General features: G+C 42.9%; 1 protein-coding gene across 1 annotated transcript; it reads left to right on the forward strand.

Moving 5' to 3' along the window:
- The first annotated feature begins 6104 nt into the window (after positions 1 to 6104).
- nmur3 (neuromedin U receptor 3) lies at positions 6105 to 17263 on the forward strand. Its single transcript, XM_050038359.1, has 2 exons — positions 6105 to 7000; positions 16833 to 17263. The coding sequence occupies exons 1-2, from the start codon at positions 6172 to 6174 to the stop codon at positions 17261 to 17263; spliced, it is 1260 nt and encodes a 419-aa protein (XP_049894316.1). The 5' UTR covers positions 6105 to 6171.
- Positions 17264 to 21117: the final 3854 nt, after the last annotated feature.

Here is a 21117-nt window from a genome sequence, read left to right on the forward strand (position 1 = left end):
TGTGCGGTGACATTGACTACGTTTACATACACACCATATTTCTGTATTATTCGGAATATCCTCAATATTCCGGTTGCGCACGAGTCATGTAAACGCGTGCATAACCCAATTAAGGTCATATTCCGGTTGGAGAATATTCTGAATAACACCCCTGGCATGTGCCTGTTTTAACCAGAATACTGTGACATGTATAAACCTTAATCGGAAAATGCCCCGTACCGGAATATTCAGTTACGTCTGCGCATGCTCGATTCGCAAGGAATCCTGGGCTGTCAGTGTTATTATGGTTATGGCAAGCGGGGAGAACAGCAGAACTGGCTTCGTACCTTCATCCACAGACTCCGGGGGGCTCTGGCTGGCGTGAACGGCATAAGCTGGAAGGAAAGGTCCATACACGCGTTCGCTTTTTCTTCTCGCTCTCGTCTTCCATTGTTGAGGACAAAATGGATCAGCAGGAGTGTTGTAGTTAAGTTGTGGTGCAAAAGCACACTAGGACAACACAGGGGTATATCGGAAAAAAACATTACAGCTTCTGTTCATTGTAAACACAACTTCTTCTTCTTCTTCTTCTTCTGTATTTCTGGCAGACCAGACGCCTATAGACAAATTCAGTGAGCGATTTGTGTATGCCGCCATCTTGCGGCGGCGCCATTGCTGCGGTGACATGTGTCAGTCATCAGTTCATAATGCTGTCAGTGTGAACTTACTCTCTGGCCTTAATTAATCATTTGTTTGAGCGATAAGCAGGAAAGATTAGAGTAATAGGGAGATAATAGACTGTATCATTAAACACTGTGTAATATAACGTTAGCATACGTTACGTGTGCTGACGTTAGCAAGCTAGCAGCGTGACATTTAATCATTATGGACAGGCTACGTGACCATCACATCATACTGGAATTTCTCAATTATGGGATCAATAAAGGTGTATCTTATCTTATACTGTGTTTTGTTTTAGGTAAAAACACTAAACCATCACATCATATTGAAGGCGATCAATATTGATCGCCTTCAATATGATGTGATGGTCGTCTAAAAGGCGGTGTAAAATTTGCCCGACCCATCCGGAGCTCAGGTAATTTTGACCCTCAATCAGAGACCTGTAATTGCAGTTTTTTTTGGTCATCGGAGGCCAGGCGATCGATAAAATATTCTTGAATACCTAAAACAAAACACAAACACATGTTGTTGTTGTTTTTTAGTCACGTAAAACAAAACACAAACACATGTTGTTGTTGTTTTTTAGTCACGTGGCCTGTCCATAATGATTAAATGTCACGCTGCTAGCTTGCTAACGTCAGCACACGTAACGTATGCTAACGTTATATTACACAGTGTTTAATGATACAGTCTGTTATCTCCCTATTACTCTAATCTTTCCTGCTTATCGCTCAAACAAATGATTAATCTCTATAATAATATCAGTACTCATTTAAGATACCTTCATCAGTTACCGGAGGCCACTGTCTAACATCATCAATCCAGCTATTCATGATGCTGTCACTGTAGAGAGTCAGTTCACAATGACAGCATAATGAATTGATGACTGATACATGTCACCACCGAATTCGTCTATAGGCATATCGCTGCCCCCCGCAGGTTGAGTGTTGCATTAAATAAGAGCATTTCTGGTAGGCCAGTAGCTCGGGGTCTTTTCTGGAATACACCGAAACACGGGAATATGTCAATTAACATGTAAACGGAATATTCCAGTTGCTGCAGCGCATATAAACACCTTATTCGGAACATTACCTTAACCTGAATATTGACCTTAATCGGAATATGGTTTGCATATAAACGCAGTTGTTAGCCAATACACCACTCTTATGTGTGTTTAACAAAATGACCACATAGCAAACACGTAGATGTAGTTTAGAAAAAAAGCATCATGTACATCAAATGATGTACGTTGCTAGCATAATATGCTACACATACTAGCACACTACTTCATTTTTAAAATAAGAGACAACAACAGCGAGCTCCTGGGGGCAACTTTAAATTGTGTCTAAACCATCCACCTTCCCTCCCACCTGACCTATGCAGACTTTCTCTCTTACACCATGGTGGTTGCCTGGAGCGTCAACAAATGCCACCACCCGTTGCGCCCCATACCACCACTAAAGGCTGACTCTGTGCATCTGTGTCTGACACTGACGGGCTGCCGACCAAGAGTTGATATTTGATGAGTTGGTGGAGAGAATGATAAAAGTTGCTACTCTGCCTTGAGCAAAATTAAAAATACAGAACCCTCTGCTCTTTTGTGACCCCGCCTCACACACCTTCTCTTATATTTTGCAGTCTCTGATGTTTCCCTGGTACACAGCAGTATTTTATAATGAGTTTTTTTAATTAAAAAAAAAAAAAAAAAGATATCCCAAAATAGTGCTAAAATATTCCTGGAGAGTTGAATCAGCTGCAACATTCAGATTTATCAAGTGTGGTCTTTTTCATTTATGCAAATATTGTCTCTTGTTGAACAGCAAAGCTCATGAGCGCACTCCCTGATCCAGACCTCTCAAACCATATAGGCTAAATAAATTAGGCAGATGGATGATCTCATGAGACCCCCACCCCCACCACCTCAGTCTCTCTGCCTCTCTCCTCCGTTCATCCTGTATCAGTCTGAAGGAGGACCTGGCTGCAGCGCACGCACCGTGCACCGTCTGTCTCCTCTTGTCTGTGGCGCGTCAAACAACTTTTGCATTCGCTGTTTTTCTCTCAGTTCGCCTCATTTGTTCCGTCATTTGGGATCATGAGCGCACAGAGAGCTCGTTATAAGAAGCGCTTTGCAGAGCAGCAGCGTGAAGGTGAGCTTTATTTCTATTTTAAATCTTTTAAAACAAAAGTTAAAGGCTGCCAGTGTGTGATCAAGTAGATATAGTCTGTGTTTACATCTTTATTTCCTTTGTGACAGATGCTTTGAAGTATTTGACAACTGGCATTAAATCCCCCAAATACTATTAACTGACTTGATTGATTTTTTTTTTAAATGTAGCAATCAAAATATCATTAAATATGATGCTCAGATCACAGACAGGTTATAATTCCCTGCAGGAACATTAGGAGTCTCAGTGTCTTTCAGGTTAACTCCAACAATGCAGCTCACACTGTGTTAGTCACAAAACCTTGGATTAGCAGGGTGATGCATGAAATGTGGGGACATAATTAACCTTCTAATAGAAGTCATTAGCATCTATCAGTGCAGTGTGTGTAATGCCAATTATCATCAACAGTCTCTGGTTGGTGGGGATAATTTGAACCATATTAGTGAGGCAGTAAAAGCAACACACGGGGGAAATCTTCAGTTTGCACATGAGACCAATTCGTTTTCATCAGTGAAGTGATTCTTCTTCACGCGTGACCAACACAAAATGTGTTTTGTCATGAAAGAGTCTGTGCCATAAAATATTATGTAATTTAGACGAAATCAGGTCTCGTGTCTTTATTGCTGCAGTGAGATCTGCAGAGTTGCATATATTAGGTCACAGACATTTTAAAATAGAACAGTTAATATTTAATGATAATTAGACTGATAATGAGATACTGTAGTTTCATAACAAAAGTATAATTGAATTAAGTTTTACATAACATTCATTGACCTAAAATTTACATTCAAAGTGTGGTTTGATATAAGAGTGATGCATCTCTGCACCAGGTGGACATCAGCAGGCAAACACAGGGGCGTAATTAAAGACAGTGCAGCTGCATGGTGCCCCTCAGGGTGGGGGCGAATGATTCGGATCCCCACCTTGAAACTACACCAGTGTGTTTCTAACAAAAACTCTCACTAAAATAAAAATGGTTCATTTGCCAGAGCAGTGGTTTCCAACTGGTCCCACAGGGTCCAGATTTCTCCTTCGTCTTTAGTTCAGGGTACCACAGTTTAAAATATTTAGCGTCATACTTTCATTTGGACATGTCATTGAGCTAGTTTGCCGACACATTCTCACTCCGACCTTGTCACATATCGACGTTTGGTCGTGGACATTCCATGTCCAGATACGGTGTGAAAGGTACCCTGGGTGTGTTGGTTGTTTGTTTTTTTTGTTGTTGTTTTTTAGGCATCTTGCCTTTAATTGATAGGACAGTTAAGTGTAAAAAACGGGGAGAGAGGGGATGACATGCAGCAAAGGGCCACAGGCTGGACTCGAACCCGAGCCGCTGCAGCAACAGCCTTGTACATGGGGCGCCTGCTCTATCCACTAAGCCACCGACGCCCCAAGAGGGTGTTTTGGTTGTTGACATTCTGGGATGCCGTGTCAAGTTTGTCTCCTTTCAAAATACACTTCTGGTTTCACAGGAAATTAACCGTTTACAGACAGTCTCTTTTAAAATAAACGCACTATGTCAATATAACAACACGATTACACGAATTGATGTTTTTTCCCTCCAACAACTAACACACGTGGTTAGGTTTAGGAAAAAAGTCTCACAGGTAATCTCACAGGACACAAACACCGCTCTCACGGTTGAAAGTCTGTGTTTGTTGGACACATCCACCACCAAGTCAGACTTTTGCTGCCTTAACTTCAATTCTTGTCCCGCTGCATTTCCCCCTAGTGCCGCCGAGCACTGTTAATAACTGTAATAGTGGGACGTCGGTGGCTGAGTGGATAGAGCAGGGGCCTCTTGTACAAAGGCTCCGTCCTTGCTGCAGCGACCTCGCCTCAATTCCAGCCTGTGGCCCTTTGCTGCATGTCATCCCCTCTCTCTCCCCCTTTCACGCTAAACTATCCATTAAAGGCAAAAATGCCCAAAATAAATCTTCTTTTTTTTTAAAAAAAACTATAGCGATGACTGGTCACGTATCATGCCGACGTTTAAAGGACAGCTTTTTTCATCAGTGTCTGATGTGTCTGATGCAACAAGTCACTGTTCAAGCACCGGACTTCAGTGACTTCGGAGTGAGGCCGGGTTGACTTTGCTGTCTCTGTCAAGTACCTGTCGGTTAGTCACTCACTCTACAGCAGGAAATGGCACTTCAAAATAAAAGCTCTTATTACAAACTTGACAAGTTTTAGAGTCACTTGCGGTCCATTCAGAATGGTGCCGTGATCCACTTTTGGACCATGACCCACCAGTTAGGAACCACTGTGCTTTAGACCATATGCCCTTAAAAAATGCAAACCCATCTCCGTCATGATTTTCTCTTCTTGGTAAAATAGTCAGTTGCAATCTTTGACAAAATTAATGCTTATTCTACATAAACTTAAAAAAACCCCTGAATAGAGCGAGCAGTCGTTTCTTTCAAACATAAAAGTGCAGGAGGAGACAGTAGCAAAGCTCAATACATAAGATTCCTTTGGATCATGTAGTTGCCAGTGGCGTGTGTGTGCACCTTATAAGTAGTAACTAGCGTGCATTAGGACCCATCACAGTAGCGTGCATTGGGGCTCGTCATAACTACCTTACGCCACTGGGTAAATATGTTATTAATTTGCCCTGACTGTGTTTGTCTCCTGTATTTCCTGCGGGTGCTGATCCCCCTTGAAAATGAAGCATTTTAGGACACCACATTAATCCGTCTGTCACCTGGGGGGTGTACATGTAAAGCTGCAACACTTGATTAATTAATCAATTAGGAGAAGGACAGAAAATTTATCAGGGTCTATTCTTATAATTGATTAACTGTTTTGGCGATTTATTTTCAAGCATAAAGTTCAAACATTTTCTTGTTGCAACTTGTCAAATATGAAGATTTGCTGCTTTGTTTAAGTCATATATTACTGTACACTATATATCTTTGGGGTTTTTGGATTAATGCTTGAATACTAATGAAAACAACCATTAGTAGCAGCTGTAATGATGGTACCTATTTAAATATCAGACGTGTTTTATTCAGATATACCTTTCATTTTGAGCGTGCCAGGTCAAAGATTAAAATCTTTTAAATGTTATAATTAGGTGTTAAGCTCTGGGAGTGTGTGAATCCCTGAGTTTCAGTTTTAAAGTGTGTAAAAGAAACAAGAGGAAAAAAGAAATGTTAAACTGAAGTTTGACCCCAATCATCGCAGAGCAGTCATGTCAAATAAAATGCTCTTCTGATAACGGTTTTACTTTCATCTTTTTACTTTATCTTTTTATAGCCGGATCCCAGAGTTGAGCAAACCCAGAAATCGACGCAGGATGTGTTGACACCTCCCCGTTAATCCTTCAGTTTTCCTCTCTGAAATGGAGCTCTCTCTGCAGGGCTTCCCTTCAAACGGATCCAACACCAGCATGCCACCCAATGCCACTGGGAATTACACAGATGATCCATTTACTGAAGTCAACCTTTTTGAAATCCTGGGTCCGAAACGATCGCCCTTCTTCCTGCCTGTGACCAGCATTTACCTCCTCATCTTCCTCACGGGCTTGTCTGGGAATCTGCTCACATGTGCGGTGATCGCAAAGCACAAGAAGATGAGGAACCCCACCAACCTCTACCTGTTGAGTCTGGCCGTGTCGGACCTCCTGGTGCTGTTGTTCGGGATGCCTCTGGAGATCTACGACCTGTGGCAGAACTACCCGTTCCCCTTCGGCGAGGGCGGCTGCTACTTCAAGACCTTCCTCTTCGAGACGGTGTGCTTCGCCTCAATCCTCAACGTCACAGCTCTGAGCGTGGAGAGGTACATCGCTGTGGTGCACCCGCTCAAAACGCGGTACCTGTCGACTAACCAGCACGCCAAGCGGGTCATCACCATCGTGTGGGTGGTGTCGATGGTCTGTGCCATCCCCAACACCTCCCTGCACGGCATTTTTTACCTCCCAGAGAGAAAGGAGGAGTCGGCCATATGCACTGTGCTGAAGCCCCTGTGGATCTATAACATGGTCATGCAGATCACCACCGTGTGCTTCTACTTTGTGCCCATGATGGTGATTAGCGTGCTGTACTTGGTGATGGGTCTTCACCTGTGCAGTGAAAGGCGGCAGCCCAACGGCAGCCTGGGAAAGAACTGCAGCAGCATTCGAAGGAAATTCAGTGTGAACGGGCGCAGGAGACAGATCAACAAGATGCTCTGTGAGTTATTTTCTCTCTTGGGAAACACATATGTCAAAGGTTGCCATGATGTGACAGCAGATCGCCTCTAATCTGTATTATACATGCCAAGACATGTTCCCAAAAGACAAACGTGAGGAACACACAGAGCAAATAATGCCAGAGGATTCTCAGGTCTTTGTATGGATCATTTGCATTCTGGAGGGATTCATGTCCTCTAAGCATTGGAGCTTGAAGAGGCTTCCTGTACAGTTTTAGCACAGTTCTGACAGTATACAGTTCATCTGGGCGCTGTAACTCTAAATTCATAGATTATCTATTTGTCATTCTCTGTGTGAGGAGCTCTATCTAGACTTAATTTATCCATCATCTCCCACCACAACACGTTCTCACTCCCAGCTCGTCAAATGCAGCACCTTGGCAGTGGCCCTAGGTTTCAAACGATGATGCTCTATGTACCCCTTTAGCATCAATTTGGAATATTTCTATTGCCGTGTGTATTTCAACTCATTACACGCTACAGCACAGAGGAAATAAAAACTCAAAATAAGATCTCCTGCTCTCCTCTGTCCATTATATTTCTCCCCAGACATAACTAAGCCCAACACCAGTATGAGATTTTGCCCATTTTTCCATTAATTTAAATTCATCTCAAGGGAGAGAACCTTCCTCTTGTCTCCTAATTTAAGAGCTTAAAATGGTCTTTCTCCTCTCTCATTGCAGTAATCTTTATTGTCCAGAATAATGAAGTCAACTTCGTTTATATAGCACATTTCATACGACAAGTGTACACTCAGTGTGCTTAAGATACATCATACATGACAAACACTGCATGGTGCTGCAGTGGTTAGCATTGTCGCCTCACAGCAAGAGGGTTCCTGGTTCGAGTTTGCATGTTCTCTTTATGTCAGCGTGGGTTTTCTCCGGGTGCTCCAGCTTCCTCCCACAGTCCAAAGACATGCAGGTTAATTGGTGACTCTAAATTGTCCGTAGGTGTGAATGTGAGTGTGAATGGTTGTCTGTCTCTATGTGTCAGCCCTGTGATAGTCTGGTGACCTGTCCAGGGTGAACCCTGCCTCTCGCCCAGTGTCAGCTGGGATAGGCTCCAGCCCCCCTCCAATTCCTAACAAAATAAGCAGTTATGGAAATGAATATATAAATAAAAGCGGGACATAATAAAAACAATCAAAAAAAGGGGAGATAATTACAATAATTATTCTAAATACACTTAAAAACCTCACTAAAAGCTTGCGATAAAAGATACGTTTTTATTTTGCTCTTAAAAGAGAACTCTGTTGTAGCAGACTGTAGTTCATGTGGAGGAGAATTCCAGAGAGTCGGACCGTAATGACTAAAAGCACCATGAGCTGATTGAGGGTGATTTTAGGTACAATGAGTAGACCTTTATTTGATGATCTAAGGGATCTCCCTGGTGTGTACTCTTTGAGCATGTCAGCAACATAGGAAAAAGCTAAACCATTAAAGCATTTAAAAACAATAAGAAGTACTTTGAAATCAGTTCTTGGTTTTATTTGGAGCCAGTGAAGAGAAGATGAAATAGGAGTCACGTGGTCAGACCTTAGTTTTTGTTAAAACTCTGGCTGCTTCATTCTGATTAAGCTGGGGTTTACTTAACGTCTGTTTGTCAGTGCAGCAAAAAGTGCATTACAGTAATCCAGCCACTTTATCCTGTTAAACAACACTGACATCTTGGATTAATGTTTATTTTGATTCTTTTGATCTGAGGACCCTTACGGACTAAAGGAATATGAATAACTTACAGGGTAATCGAGGAATTGAGATGTAATCTGAGGGAGCCAACAGCCTGCTCTTATACACCTGAAGAACAATCCAAACCTGCTCTTATACACCTGAAGAACAACCCAAACCAAGAATAATCATGGTTTGGGTTCAAATAACTACCTTTGCTACAGTAATTTAACAAGTATGTCCCTTGACCACTGTGATACCTCACAACTGCATCATGTATGCCAGTAAATGTGTTTCACGGTTAAAAAAAACATCAAGTTGACTTTTGGTTTCACATCAGATACAAACTCTGCTCTCCTGGGTGAAAGCCCTGTGTGTGTTTGACCCATCCCTCTCTCCCACCCTACTTGAACCTTTTTGCTCTTTCTTCTACATTATTACTGCAGTGGGATTACACTGGAGTTGGTTGAAAGCCTGGGGTGTCTCATAGGATGCTGTAGGTGCCTTGTGTATTGGTAATTAAAGCCAGGGGCCACTGAGCAAGCTGCCATATTTGACGCCCTGGGAATGAGAACAGGTTGTCCACCACTTGTAAAATAACAGATGGTATTACATTCCAGTTGGAGTCATCTTCATGGCCCTGACAGGCTATTTAAAAACACACAAACACACAGGTCCGCACACTGTACCCCCCTTTAAGAGCAATAACTGGCTCATCCAGAACTGAAGTTTGAGTTAATGCTCCTCCTCAGACCTGACAGCCTAATTCATTCACCAGTTCCTTCCTGTAGGTGATGGAATTCAACACGAACCTCATGTTACCTGTCAAGGTCAGAGTGCTGTATTGTATGTTCACATGGGAGATGTGTGTTTCTACTGCCAGTTTAGCTTCATAAAAATCAAAATCTGCTGACAGCTGTTTGATGATCATGTTGCCGGGGACTGAATCTGATCAAAACACACACACTCCTCATGACATTGATTTTGAGTCTTTGCAGCACCAAAAACATTCTTAGTTAACACTCAATGTCTTTGCTTCACACTGAAATATCTCAACAGCTGCTGGGTGGATTGCCATGAAATTATTTACAGACATTCATGGTTCTCAGAGGAAGCGCTGGCATTTTTTCCAGCATCACTATAACACTGAGTTTTTCCTTAGAAATGATCCGAACAGCTGCTGGACTGTTTGCAGTGATACTGGGCATTCATCTCCCTCTTACGAATAAGTTTGGTGATCCTTTTACTTTTACTTTTTGCACCATCATTAGGCCTAAATTTCAAATTTCTGAATATATGTTAAGTGAGCCCAGAGTGCAGCACACAGCCTCTGGAAAACAGTTTAAAAAAGGTTTGTTTCAGACTTGAAGGAATGGAGCTATTGGCACGCGGGGAGGGAAGAGGATGAGGGTTAGTATTCTTGAGGCTGATCCAGTGGCTGAATTGATGGGCCATGGATGGATTACTGAATGGACCTACTGGGCACAGACCCAGGGGCCCGAAGTGTCAGCATTGTTTCATAATCCGCCCATGCTGAGAGTAAGCAGGCAGACAGGAGAGTGAGAATCCAGAGCAGCAGACTGGCAGGCAGAGATGAGTCGGGGGCACAGGGAAAGAAGATTGTTAACTCAGAAACAGAGGAACAAAGCAAAGTACGACTTGGCCTGTGAGCATAACTACCGCTGTAGTAGACTGAACAATCAGGAAAGCTGGGGTTGATATACTACTGCAGCAGTTGATTTGATAATGAGATGCAGGTGCGACAGCTGCAGGGGCTCAGGAGCAGGAGTAGCCCCGCCCACAAACACACACAATCACAGACACACATGCAGGGAGACCACATGAGGGCAGGGGGCAGGGAACACACAGAAACACAAGCAATGAAGTAGAGATAGAGACCATGACAATACGTGCTGCTTAACCAAATACCTGTGAATCAGCCTCAGCTGCTATTTGAGTTTATTGCTGACCAGTAAATGTTAGCATGCTAACACGCTAAAAAGAAGAACAACATTATACCTTAAAGGTCCAGTGTGTAGGATTTAGGGGGATGTACTGGCTAAAATAGAATAAAATATAATAAGTATGTTTCCTTCTGAGTATAATTACCTGGAAATAAGAATTGTTTGCGACGAGACAAAACTGTTTTAGAACGTCTGAGCTCGACTAAAGCTGTCTGATAGTGTCACCTGAAAATCAACTGGTCAAATCACCTGCAGCTGGTTTCAGAACGTAAAGCATGTCACCTGGCTTGTAGTGAAGTCTGCTGGTCAAGTCAAAATGTCCGCAGGTGCTACATCCCCGCCGAGCCCTCTATTTCCGTTCTCATGGTCGGACAGTGGGTCGTCGCTGCTGCTCACTGTATGTGCTTATGCAAATGTTTCCGAAAACATTTGAGGCGAGAAATAGGCAACACATCTTGATCTTGACTTATTTTTGATCACCTCTGCCTAGTTTTACCATTCGAACTCAGTGTTGCAACCACAGGAAACAGGCCACTTCTTGTTCACAAGTTCAAACAGGGCACTTAAATAAGTTTCTGAAGACATTTTAGGCGAGAAAAAGGCAGCACAGTCACAAAATCTTTACAATTGATGAGCACTGCCTGGTTTTACAGGTTGAGTTCGAGCTGCTTCTTTACTCTTCGTGTTCGTGATGGCGGACAGACGAAAATGTGGAAGCACAATCTGCAGTTCGAGCAACAGCCTCAAGAGACAGCAAAAATTGAGCTGACAGTAGCAGGGAGATCTTGGCAAGAAAATCGAAATCCGGTGCTGAGGCAGTGACTTGCGGCGTCAGCCACAGATGAAAAAAGCCGTCCTTTAACGTCGGCATGATATGCGGCTGGTCGCCATTAAACCCAGATAGCACACATACATCTGGCCGACGTCGGCCTGAGGACGACACATCGGTCCTGAATTTATAACGTCTGACAAGCGTCGGCCGCATGGGCGGATATCTTTAAATTTAATACTCTTTTGTCCCAGCTCATCAAACGTCTCAGTTATGTCGGCTTTGGGTCGGCCCAGTGCCGTAGAATGTCTGCCCACATATGGAAGTCGCCATAGAGGCGGAATTTCATCTCCGCAGTGTTTGTTTGGAACTGAGCTCGCAGGACACAGCATCTCATCGCAGTTGGTTTCAGGTAAGCTCTACTGGAATAAATTGGCAGAAAATAGCTTTATTGTTTATTCTGTGACCGTTAAAAGAGGTTCCTGGTGAGTGGCGAAGCATGACTGGGTGTATATAGCACATGTCCCCACCAGCTAACATTATCTTTCGTTAGCTGTTAGCTAGTTTAGCGGTTTAGCTCATGTTAGCTAACAGGCTACAACTGTGGTGTTTTCATTTTATTTTCCCTAGTTGAGGTTATCTGCTCATCTGGTTATCGTTAACACTCATTTTGGGTTAAAGTGGAAGTGCCCGGAGCTGCCACCCGTGGTCCCGTGGCCCCCCGGCCTGACCACCAGGGCCCTGGATGGGTGCTCAAGTGTGGGTGGGAAGAGCGGAGAGGACTACGGAGGTCAGGCGGGGTGGGCCGACACTGTGTATCCCAGAACGGGTGCTCAAGTGTGGGTGAGAAGAGTGGAGAGGAGCGCGGAGGTCAAATAGTGAAGTTTAAGGATGCCTTCACTATGTTGTTAATGCGATTTTATGGGCAATTTATCAGTTGAGGTCTCCTCCTCTGCAAAGCAAACTGACCCGGTGGCTACAGGTAATAGCGCAGTTTTGAAGCCACTGTTTTTCCGAGATGAAGGACTGATTGTTGAGCTGCTGTTAACAGTTAACGGAGTTAACGGATCCCGTTATTTAACCGTTTCAACACTAAATTAAGCAGAGTGACGGACACAAAGCCTTCAATCTGGCTAAAAGACAGCTGAAATGCTAAAAAAAAAATACAGTGGTGAAGTTGGGATTTGTTTCTTGAAGTTATGTGCTCATCATCTTTTCTGTGTCTTGCAGGCTGCCAGGAGAAGCGGACTGGCCGTCAGATATTGTTTGTGGAAATTTGAAAATAAAGTTTGTCAAATTGACTTTTGTCTCTTCATTGTGCACACTTACACACGAAATAGGGTAACAGTCAGCTATTTTTGAATGTTAGCACTGATTTCTCACATTGAATGGTGAAATATTTGTAGCTTGAAAGGTCCGACCTAAATGAATAAAGGTCGTAGTTAACGAAGCATATGAATATTAATGAAGGAGCGCCCACGGAGCGCAGCTTCTTTTATTGATCATTTGAACGTCGCGTGGTGGTCATTTTCGATTAAAGGCCAACGTCTCAGTGACGTCTTGGCAATGAGCAAATGCTCTCCCTGCTACGTCTTAACGATCTAAACTTGATACATCGGTCCGACGTCAGCCAGATGTATGTGTGCTATCTGGGAAGTTTAGAGAAAATGTGGCGGGACAAGAATGAAAGTTAAGGTGGCGAAACTCCAATAGGGTGGGTGGGAGCTGTGGTTGATGAAACAAACTCGTACTTTCAGCCGGGAGAGCGGCATTCGCGTCCCGTAAGATTATAAAGCCAAGCCCTGTTATTTTTTCCTAAACCCAACCACGTGCGTTAGTTGTTGGAGCAAAAAAAACATCAATTCACATTGTCGTACTGACGTAGTGATTTTATTTTGAAAGAGACTGTATGTAAACAGTGAATTTCCTGTGAAAACAGAAGTGTACTTTGAAAGAACTTGACACGGTGTCCCAGAACGTGAACAACCAACGCACCCAGGGTACCTTGCACTTCGTATCTGGACGTGGAAGGTCCATGAATGTGTTGGGAGGGAAGTTTACCACAGTTCATTTATAGTACCCAAACTGTTATGTTACAAAGCTTGTTGAGAAAATATCACTAAATGTTGCTTCCCTGCGAGTGTGTGTCAGCCAGTCAAAACTCGTGCTGTGCAGCCAAATTGTGTTCAGACCCACAGACCTGTGTTTAAGCTTGAATGGAGAGAGCAAACATGTCAGGCTGAATTTTTATGGAAATGTGTTTGAAATGATGCATGTCATCTGGGATCTTGAGCCTGAATATTTCACTCACAGAGTAAACATCTTGTATCTTCGGTGAAGAGCTGGAACAAGATGATACGGAATATAAATGTGATGCTGTCAAACAACATGGGATGAGATGATCTCTCCAACCTTTAAGCTTCACTGTTTGTTAAGGGTTTAAACAGATGAATCTCACAAACTCTGTTGTTGGGAAAAGAGAGAAACCAAGTATCAAATGTTTGCTTCTCTCACATTTATAAATATCTCTGACTGTGTGGAGAGCCACCAAGCCTCCAAACAAAGCTACGTCAGTTAGCTTGATGCCATATGCCCACCACCGTAAACAGCCAAACAGGCTGCATTGCACAGGGCATTATGCATGCAGCATTAGGAGAGGAATATAAGAGTGCTTCATCATCAACCTCCACTGCTCAGCGTGACACATTTACAAATGGCCATGAGTAATAGTACCATAAAATCCTAAAATTTTAAAGACTTAATTCAGTTTTATCTTTTAGACCACATCAAAAGGAAGTTAATGGAGCAACAGTATTCTAGTTTTATCTTGTTAGAGTTAATGCACATGATTAGGATGTCTGTATTTAATCTAAAATAGCCTTTAAATGATGCCTGGGAGTTTTTCAGGGGTTTATATTTAACATTGTGGCTGTTAAAGTGGTACAATACTACTTTTGCTGAACAGCAACCACCACAGCAAAGAGCTGCATTTACAAGATTCTCTTAAGTCACCTGCTTCGGACGTCAGTTTTCAAGAAAATGCCTTTGTGTCATATTTGCTGAAACTGTCACCATATCCTGAAGTTGCCATCACACCTGCCCTGTTTGGTTCGGTTCAATCAAACTCAAGTTCGTTTGTCCCCAAAGTGCGGCTCGTTTGGGCAGGTGTGAACACAGCAATTGCACTCGGGTGTGCACCAAAACAACCAGACCAAGACATTCTTGAAGCGGTGGTCTCGGTCTGGTTACAAACAAACTCTGGTTTGATTCATTCATTTGTGGTGAGAACGTGTTCCGACCTGGATCTGAACCAACTGCAGTAACATGACACATTGTTTGGGTTAAACATGAGCATGTTACAGTCCTGGAGGATTATTAATGTGCACCTCCTCCTGTACTGCCTTAATATGCACATTCAGCACATCCAATGCATCAAAACATTGTTTTCTAGTTGGAGCCGCGCCTCGTTTTCAAACTGTATGGTTTGACTAAAATGAACAATGACAGCAATATAGTCCACGATGAGCAGCGCTAAAATCAACCTGCGTAGTTGTCCCTCCATTGTGACATTAGAAAGTGTCACATTTATCTTGCAAGTGTACTCTTCTTCAACGTTTTGTTTACTTCCTGGATTTTTCCCACATGGAAATTCTGACGCTGATCAAAAATTTATCACAATTCTGCATTGCCAGTTTCTTGCCTCAAATGTTTTCAGAAACATATTTTAGTGCACTGTTTAGCTGTAAAATGAGAAACTCTGGCAAGAAACAGGCAGTGTCGTAACAGAGTGTTGATTTATATTCAATCAGCGCTGCCTAGATTGACAGTTTGACCGCAGTTCACAAGCAGTGATTGACAGCTGTGTTAGAGACTCCTCAGCTCTGACTGGTTGTCTTTGCTCACAAGGCCATTAGAAATGCTACAAGGCAATAGAGTAGGCAGAGGAATATTTTTTCCCACAGATTATCTGTCTGATTTTGTGCTGTGTGAATTTGGTGACAATATACGCAAATATAAAAAGGTTATTTGAGCAACCTAACTGACAGTGAGAGGAAGTCAGTGAACAGGGCTGCAACCAATGATGATTTTATCTATTAAATCTTGATTATTTGATTAGTATTTTTTTTCACAGAATAGTCTGAAATGCTATAAATCTCCACAGCCCAAGGAGATGTATTCAAATTGGCTGTTTTTGATTACATTTATATAACTGCCCTGGTTTCTATTTTTACTCTGTTCTTATTTTAGTGTGTGCACTGCTTGTTTTATAGGCTATTTCTATACTTTTCTTTATTGATGTCTGTCCTTGTACTGCTGCAACAACCAAATTTCCTTGCTAAGGACAAAAAATGGTGTGTCTTGTCTTCAAAAGCTTACAAAATGCATCATATCCTCATATTTGACAAGTAGGAACCAGATAATGTTTGAATTTTTTGCTTGAAAAATGACAATTGATGATCAAAATAGTTGGCTCGGTGTATTTTCTGGTGATCAACTAATCGATTAATCAAATAATTTTTGCAGCTCTACAGTGAACTGACTCAATAATGGCTGTAACACGGCAATATTAAGTTTGCTAACATTAGCATTAGCCACAGTAAGCTACTGGTCACCCTGGTCCAAGTAAAGGCCTTTTCACACGTCTAAAACTAAAAAACTTTTTCGTTTGCATCCATTAAAAGCCTTTCAAACATTGTTTGACCAACAGGCAGTGAAGAAAACTTGGCACAATGTGCAGGGACACATACATCGACAACAAGATAGAGGAATGGAGTGCACAGTTTCATAACTCAAATAGCCTACTTTTTTCAGGTGGATGATGATAATGAGGAGGAGGAGAAGGAGGAGGAGGTGAACCGCACACAGTTAGAGACAATGTAAAGGCAGAGAGGGAAGACAGCCAGCATAGAGCAAAAGTGTCTTTACATTTTTGCTTCGTACTGCAAATTTTCAGAGTCAAAGTTTTTGCAAAGTTTCTGTGTGCAATGATTTTAATTGGATGACGGATTTAAAAAACAAAAAATACGGACTTATTGGGCCAAGGCTGTAGCTCTGCAGTAGGAGCACCTTTGAGTGTGCTGAAGTGAATATCGTGTGTTTTATTACCTATTAACTCTGATTATTTGTCATTACACAGAGCATGTCTAACTGCAGGGGGAAACTACCAAAAAACAGGGTGTTCTAGTACATCTGGATCCCCACCTGTGTCCATTACAGAGTGGTGTTCTTTAAGCATGTAGCCCCCTTTTCTTTCCACTCAGCCCCATCTCTGTCTCTGTCTAGTCTGATCTTCCCAGTAAGGGTACCAGTGGTTTCAAAGCTTAATGAAAGAAAGCAGCAGCAAAGAAAAGAGTTTAACTTGTAAAAACAAGTTTGTAACAGCCTCATTGTCTGTGTCCTGATGCTCTAGCGATCGTGGTGGCGGTGTTTGGAGTCTGCTGGGCGCCCTTCCACATCGAGAGGCTCCTGTGGAGCTCCATCAGCCAGTGGACCGATTTGATGCACAACATTTATCAGTACGTCCACATCCTGTCGGGCGTCTTCTTCTACCTCAGCTCAGCAGTCAACCCCATCATCTATAGCCTGCTCTCCACACGCTTCAGGGAGTGTTTCCGAGAACTCGTTTGCTCCCATACGGAGGATAATAGCTCTGTCAGAGACTCACCGCCGTTCCCTAAGATTTTACTGGAACCCTCTGTCTCAAGTGGCAGAGCTCAGACTGAGGGTAAGGACTCCAACGCTTTCATCCCTTTACTGTCTCCCAACATGACACTGAACAGGGACACTGCAGTCCTCACGTGTGCATGTGACGAGACGACCTGCAAGACCTCCGTGTTCTGAGACTTGGTCTGAATGAGCTGACAAGCATCTGGCACAAAAATCATAGTTTGACATTTTGGGAAATATAACGAGAGTTAGATAAGAATATTAGTAGCACTCTCATATCTATTGAATATGAAGCAAATGTCAGGAGATGGTTACCTTAGCGTAGAGGTATACTATGCAGGATTTTCTGAAAACGCAATGTGTAGACTCATAAAAGTCATCCCTCTGAATGATCATTTATGACCAGCTATAAGTTTTTGGTGGTGTGTTTATCTGCGTAGCCTCTGCCCTCTGCCTGTATTTTCATATATTCTCTTTATTTTACTGTGTTCAGGACATTAATGGACTTGGCGCGTGGGTGAGGTCGGGACTTTATAAAAAGGTAGCAACAGCATGCATCCAAGAGGTAACTATGAAAATCAGGGACACAGTGCTGAAAAAACACAAATACAGCAAGGCGAAACGCCAAGCTGACAAAGCTTGTTCCAAAACAAGAGTGAAGCTGGGGTTTGCTTTTGCTTACATTGGCGAGCACTGAAGAAGAGGATAGGGACGCAATGTGGAGTATTCTGTTGGACAGGTGGGTCTTTCATTCATTTTCTGTTACCGCTTATCTTGTTAGGGGTCGTAGGTGGGCTGGAGCCTATCCCAGCTGACATTGGGTGAGAGGCAGGGTACACCCTGGACAGGTCGCCAGACTATCACAGGGCTGACACATGGAGACAGACAACCATTCACACTCACATTCACACCTACGGACAATTTAGAGTCACCAATTAACCTGCATGTCTTTGGGCTGTGGGAGGAAGCTGGAGTACCCGGAGAAAACCCACACTGACACAGGGAGAACATGTAAACTCCGCACAAAAGGGCTCTCCCACCCTGGGTTCGAACCAGGAATCCTCTTGCTATGAGGCGACATATGTATCGTCTTTTCCACTACAACAAATTAAATGTTGCTACAATAGTTCAGCAGGGGAAGGGCCAACTTTGAAGGTTGTGTTTATGAACAGTAACTGAGAATTCCTGCATAATGTACCTTTAACATACAGTTTGAAAACAGGGCAAAACTACCACCCTGGCTCTGTCCAAAGGTAACAAAAGCCACTTACCAGCAGGTTTAATGCTCTCTAATTAACACAGCTGCATCTCATTTGTTCAGTCTATGAAAATAAAACACTTTAAAAAGAGTAAATGGAAAACATATTTTCCGTTCTGATCCTGTGGCCTTTTGTTTATTATTTATTCATCTTGTCTTACATGCTAAATATGTGTTTAAAAAAATCATTTTTGAGTATTTCCATTACAAAATCCCTCTCAGCCCTCTTCTCATAAAATGTAAGAAATATTTTTGATGCCTCATCTTGAACTCAGCTGTGGTTACAAAAATGTATCCAATCAAATGTGATTTTGGGGGACAAGCTAACGCCACCCATCATATAAATATATCACTAAATACATATCACTCTTCAGGCTGTTCTCATGCACAGTTTGCACTCGAAAAGTAATACACCACAATTCGTGTTTAACCCACGGTCAGGTAGGCTGTGATCATGAGACCAATGCACTGACTGGAGTGAAGACAATTTGAAACCAATTTTCATATTAATAATTATAAAACACTGGTACTGCAAAATCTGGGGTCCATCACATGATGCCATTGGGCCCAAAAAGACTTTTTCCCATACACTTACAATGGTGAAAGAGACATCTGTGAATCATTAGATACATTTTTTTTTGAGCATCATAAACCCTGCAAAATGACTGGTTTCACTATCAGGATTTGATCCATTCAGTCCAATATCATTTGGAAAGTCTAAAAGGAGTCGCAAGATTAAATCATTTTATCCCCATTCAAGTTAGTGGAGCCCCCTAGTTAGCGGTTTGGCCAGCTGAAGTCAGATGCTGGGCCGCATTTGGCCGCACTGTAAGTCAAAACACCCAAATCCCATGCATCATCACTGACAACTTCTCTGTACCTTCCTCCAGTCAGGTCAAGAGTCTTGGTGTCATTTTGGACAGCACTCTTTCATTCAAACCCCACATAAAAAACATTACTCGCACTGCTTTCTTCCACCTCTGCATGTACACATCTAGACTCCACCCATCACTGTCCCAGACCACCACTTAAGTCTTGGTCCACCCATTTGTTACAACCTGTATTGACTATTGTAATGCAGTCCAGTACCAAATCATCCAACCACATCACTCCGATTCTCTTCTAACTACACTGACTTCCTGTTAAATACCAAATTGACTACAAAACCTTCTGCTCACCTTCAAAGCTCTCCACAACCTTGCCTCCACTTACCTCTCTGACCCTCTCCAGGAATACACCCCCTCCCACTCCCTGCGCTTGTCCTCATCTGGTCTCCTGACCATTCCTACCTCACGCCTCAGCACATTGGGTGCCAGGGCTTTCAGCTGCACTGCCTCCAGGCTCTGGAACTCCTTACCTCCACACATCCGACAGCATAACATCCTTCAAATCCCATGACTAGGGCACCACATTCATCGCTGTATCCAGTTCTCCCTGATGCATCAAAGTGCTGAACTGGTTCACACAACACAGGACTTTCCCCCAGGAGACTGGTTTTCAGAACCATCGAAACTAAGTGAACTTGAGTGAGTCAGTTTTAAGGTACGTCATCACCATGTTTCCTTTCCTAAACCTAAATTAAGTAACTTTACTTCCCTACACAACTTTATGTTAAGTACATGACTGTAAAATACGTGACATCATTCCTGGGGCACTTATTCATAAGATATCATACAAACTCTATATGTGCACAATTTGCAGGAAAGCCCAATCAGTCTTTTTTCAGCATTGGCAGTATAAAAACATAATCAGGGAGTGCAGCAAAATGCCGCCTACCTACTTCTGTTTATACAGAATGCGCCTTTTTCGGGGCAATGGGGGGCGTGAGCAAGTAACAAAACGTGTAGCTCAGCGTGTGACCTAAACAGTGACGTGAGAGGGAAGCCGCGGCTGGTCAGTCCTTTGGCGATTCTCTCATAAGTCGGCCCGTTCTTCACCGTTGCTGTCATTTGACGGTAATGGCCTCTTCGTTTGCGAGGACAAGGAGGGCGCGCAATTCCTTGTCTCCCCAGTTGCTCATCTTTACAGTGTCTGTCAGGTTTGCGTTTCCCTCTTGCTACTAGCTGCTCGCTAATTCCTGCTATCAGCTGTTTCCTGTAAGTCCACCGCCAGTGGGTCGCACGTGCGGCGTCATCAACAGCCCCTCCCGTGGCGGAAGGGCACCTCGTTCTTTTTAAACCAAAAAGGTTCCGCCAATATGTCTACCCTACGAGGCCGAAAATTGGGCATCTCGGATCAACTCGCCAATCCAGCTTTGTGTGTCTTAACGCTCGCAGCTTGCCGGCAAAACGGCCCAACATTCGCCGAAAATCTGACAGTGTAAAAGGGACTACTGTATGAGGATATGTTGCACCCTTGTAGCCTCACTATTCTGTTTCACTCAAATAACTTAACTTAACTTAACTGAGGCTAAAGATGCTCTAACCTACATTTTTCTGCAGCTTTAAAAGCAAGAAGTTGTGGTTTTATGGGGCCAAGAACGGTGTTTTCAAATCTGGCTCCAAACAAATGAGATGTAACGTCTTAATCGAGGAATTTACCTGTGCTGAAAAGTGGATTTTTTTAACCTTAGGACAGAGCAATGTGAGCTGTTTCCCCCCTTGTTTCTCATCTTAATGCTAAGCTAAGCTAACCATCTCGATCTTCTCATCCAGCTCTCTGCAAGAAAAAGAACGAACATGTTTACCAAAATGTCAAATTGTTAAACTTATTATATGTCATTAAAGAGCTTGTGTGTTGATTTTGTTTGTTACTCTGGATGATATTGTTC

The sequence above is a fragment of the Epinephelus moara genome, chromosome 24 (genome assembly GCF_006386435.1).
Source record: "Epinephelus moara isolate mb chromosome 24, YSFRI_EMoa_1.0, whole genome shotgun sequence".
NCBI classification, from domain to species: domain Eukaryota; kingdom Metazoa; phylum Chordata; class Actinopteri; order Perciformes; family Serranidae; genus Epinephelus; species Epinephelus moara.

Bases quoted from the DNA above. Each gene is read 5' to 3' on its own strand.
- nmur3 (XM_050038359.1), top strand. From the start codon at position 6,172: ATGGAGCTCTCTCTGCAGGGCTTCCCTTCAAACGGATCCAACACCAGC. The intron at 7,001-16,832 runs GTGAGTTATTTT...CTGATGCTCTAG, and splicing joins ACAGATCAACAAGATGCTCT to CGATCGTGGTGGCGGTGTTT.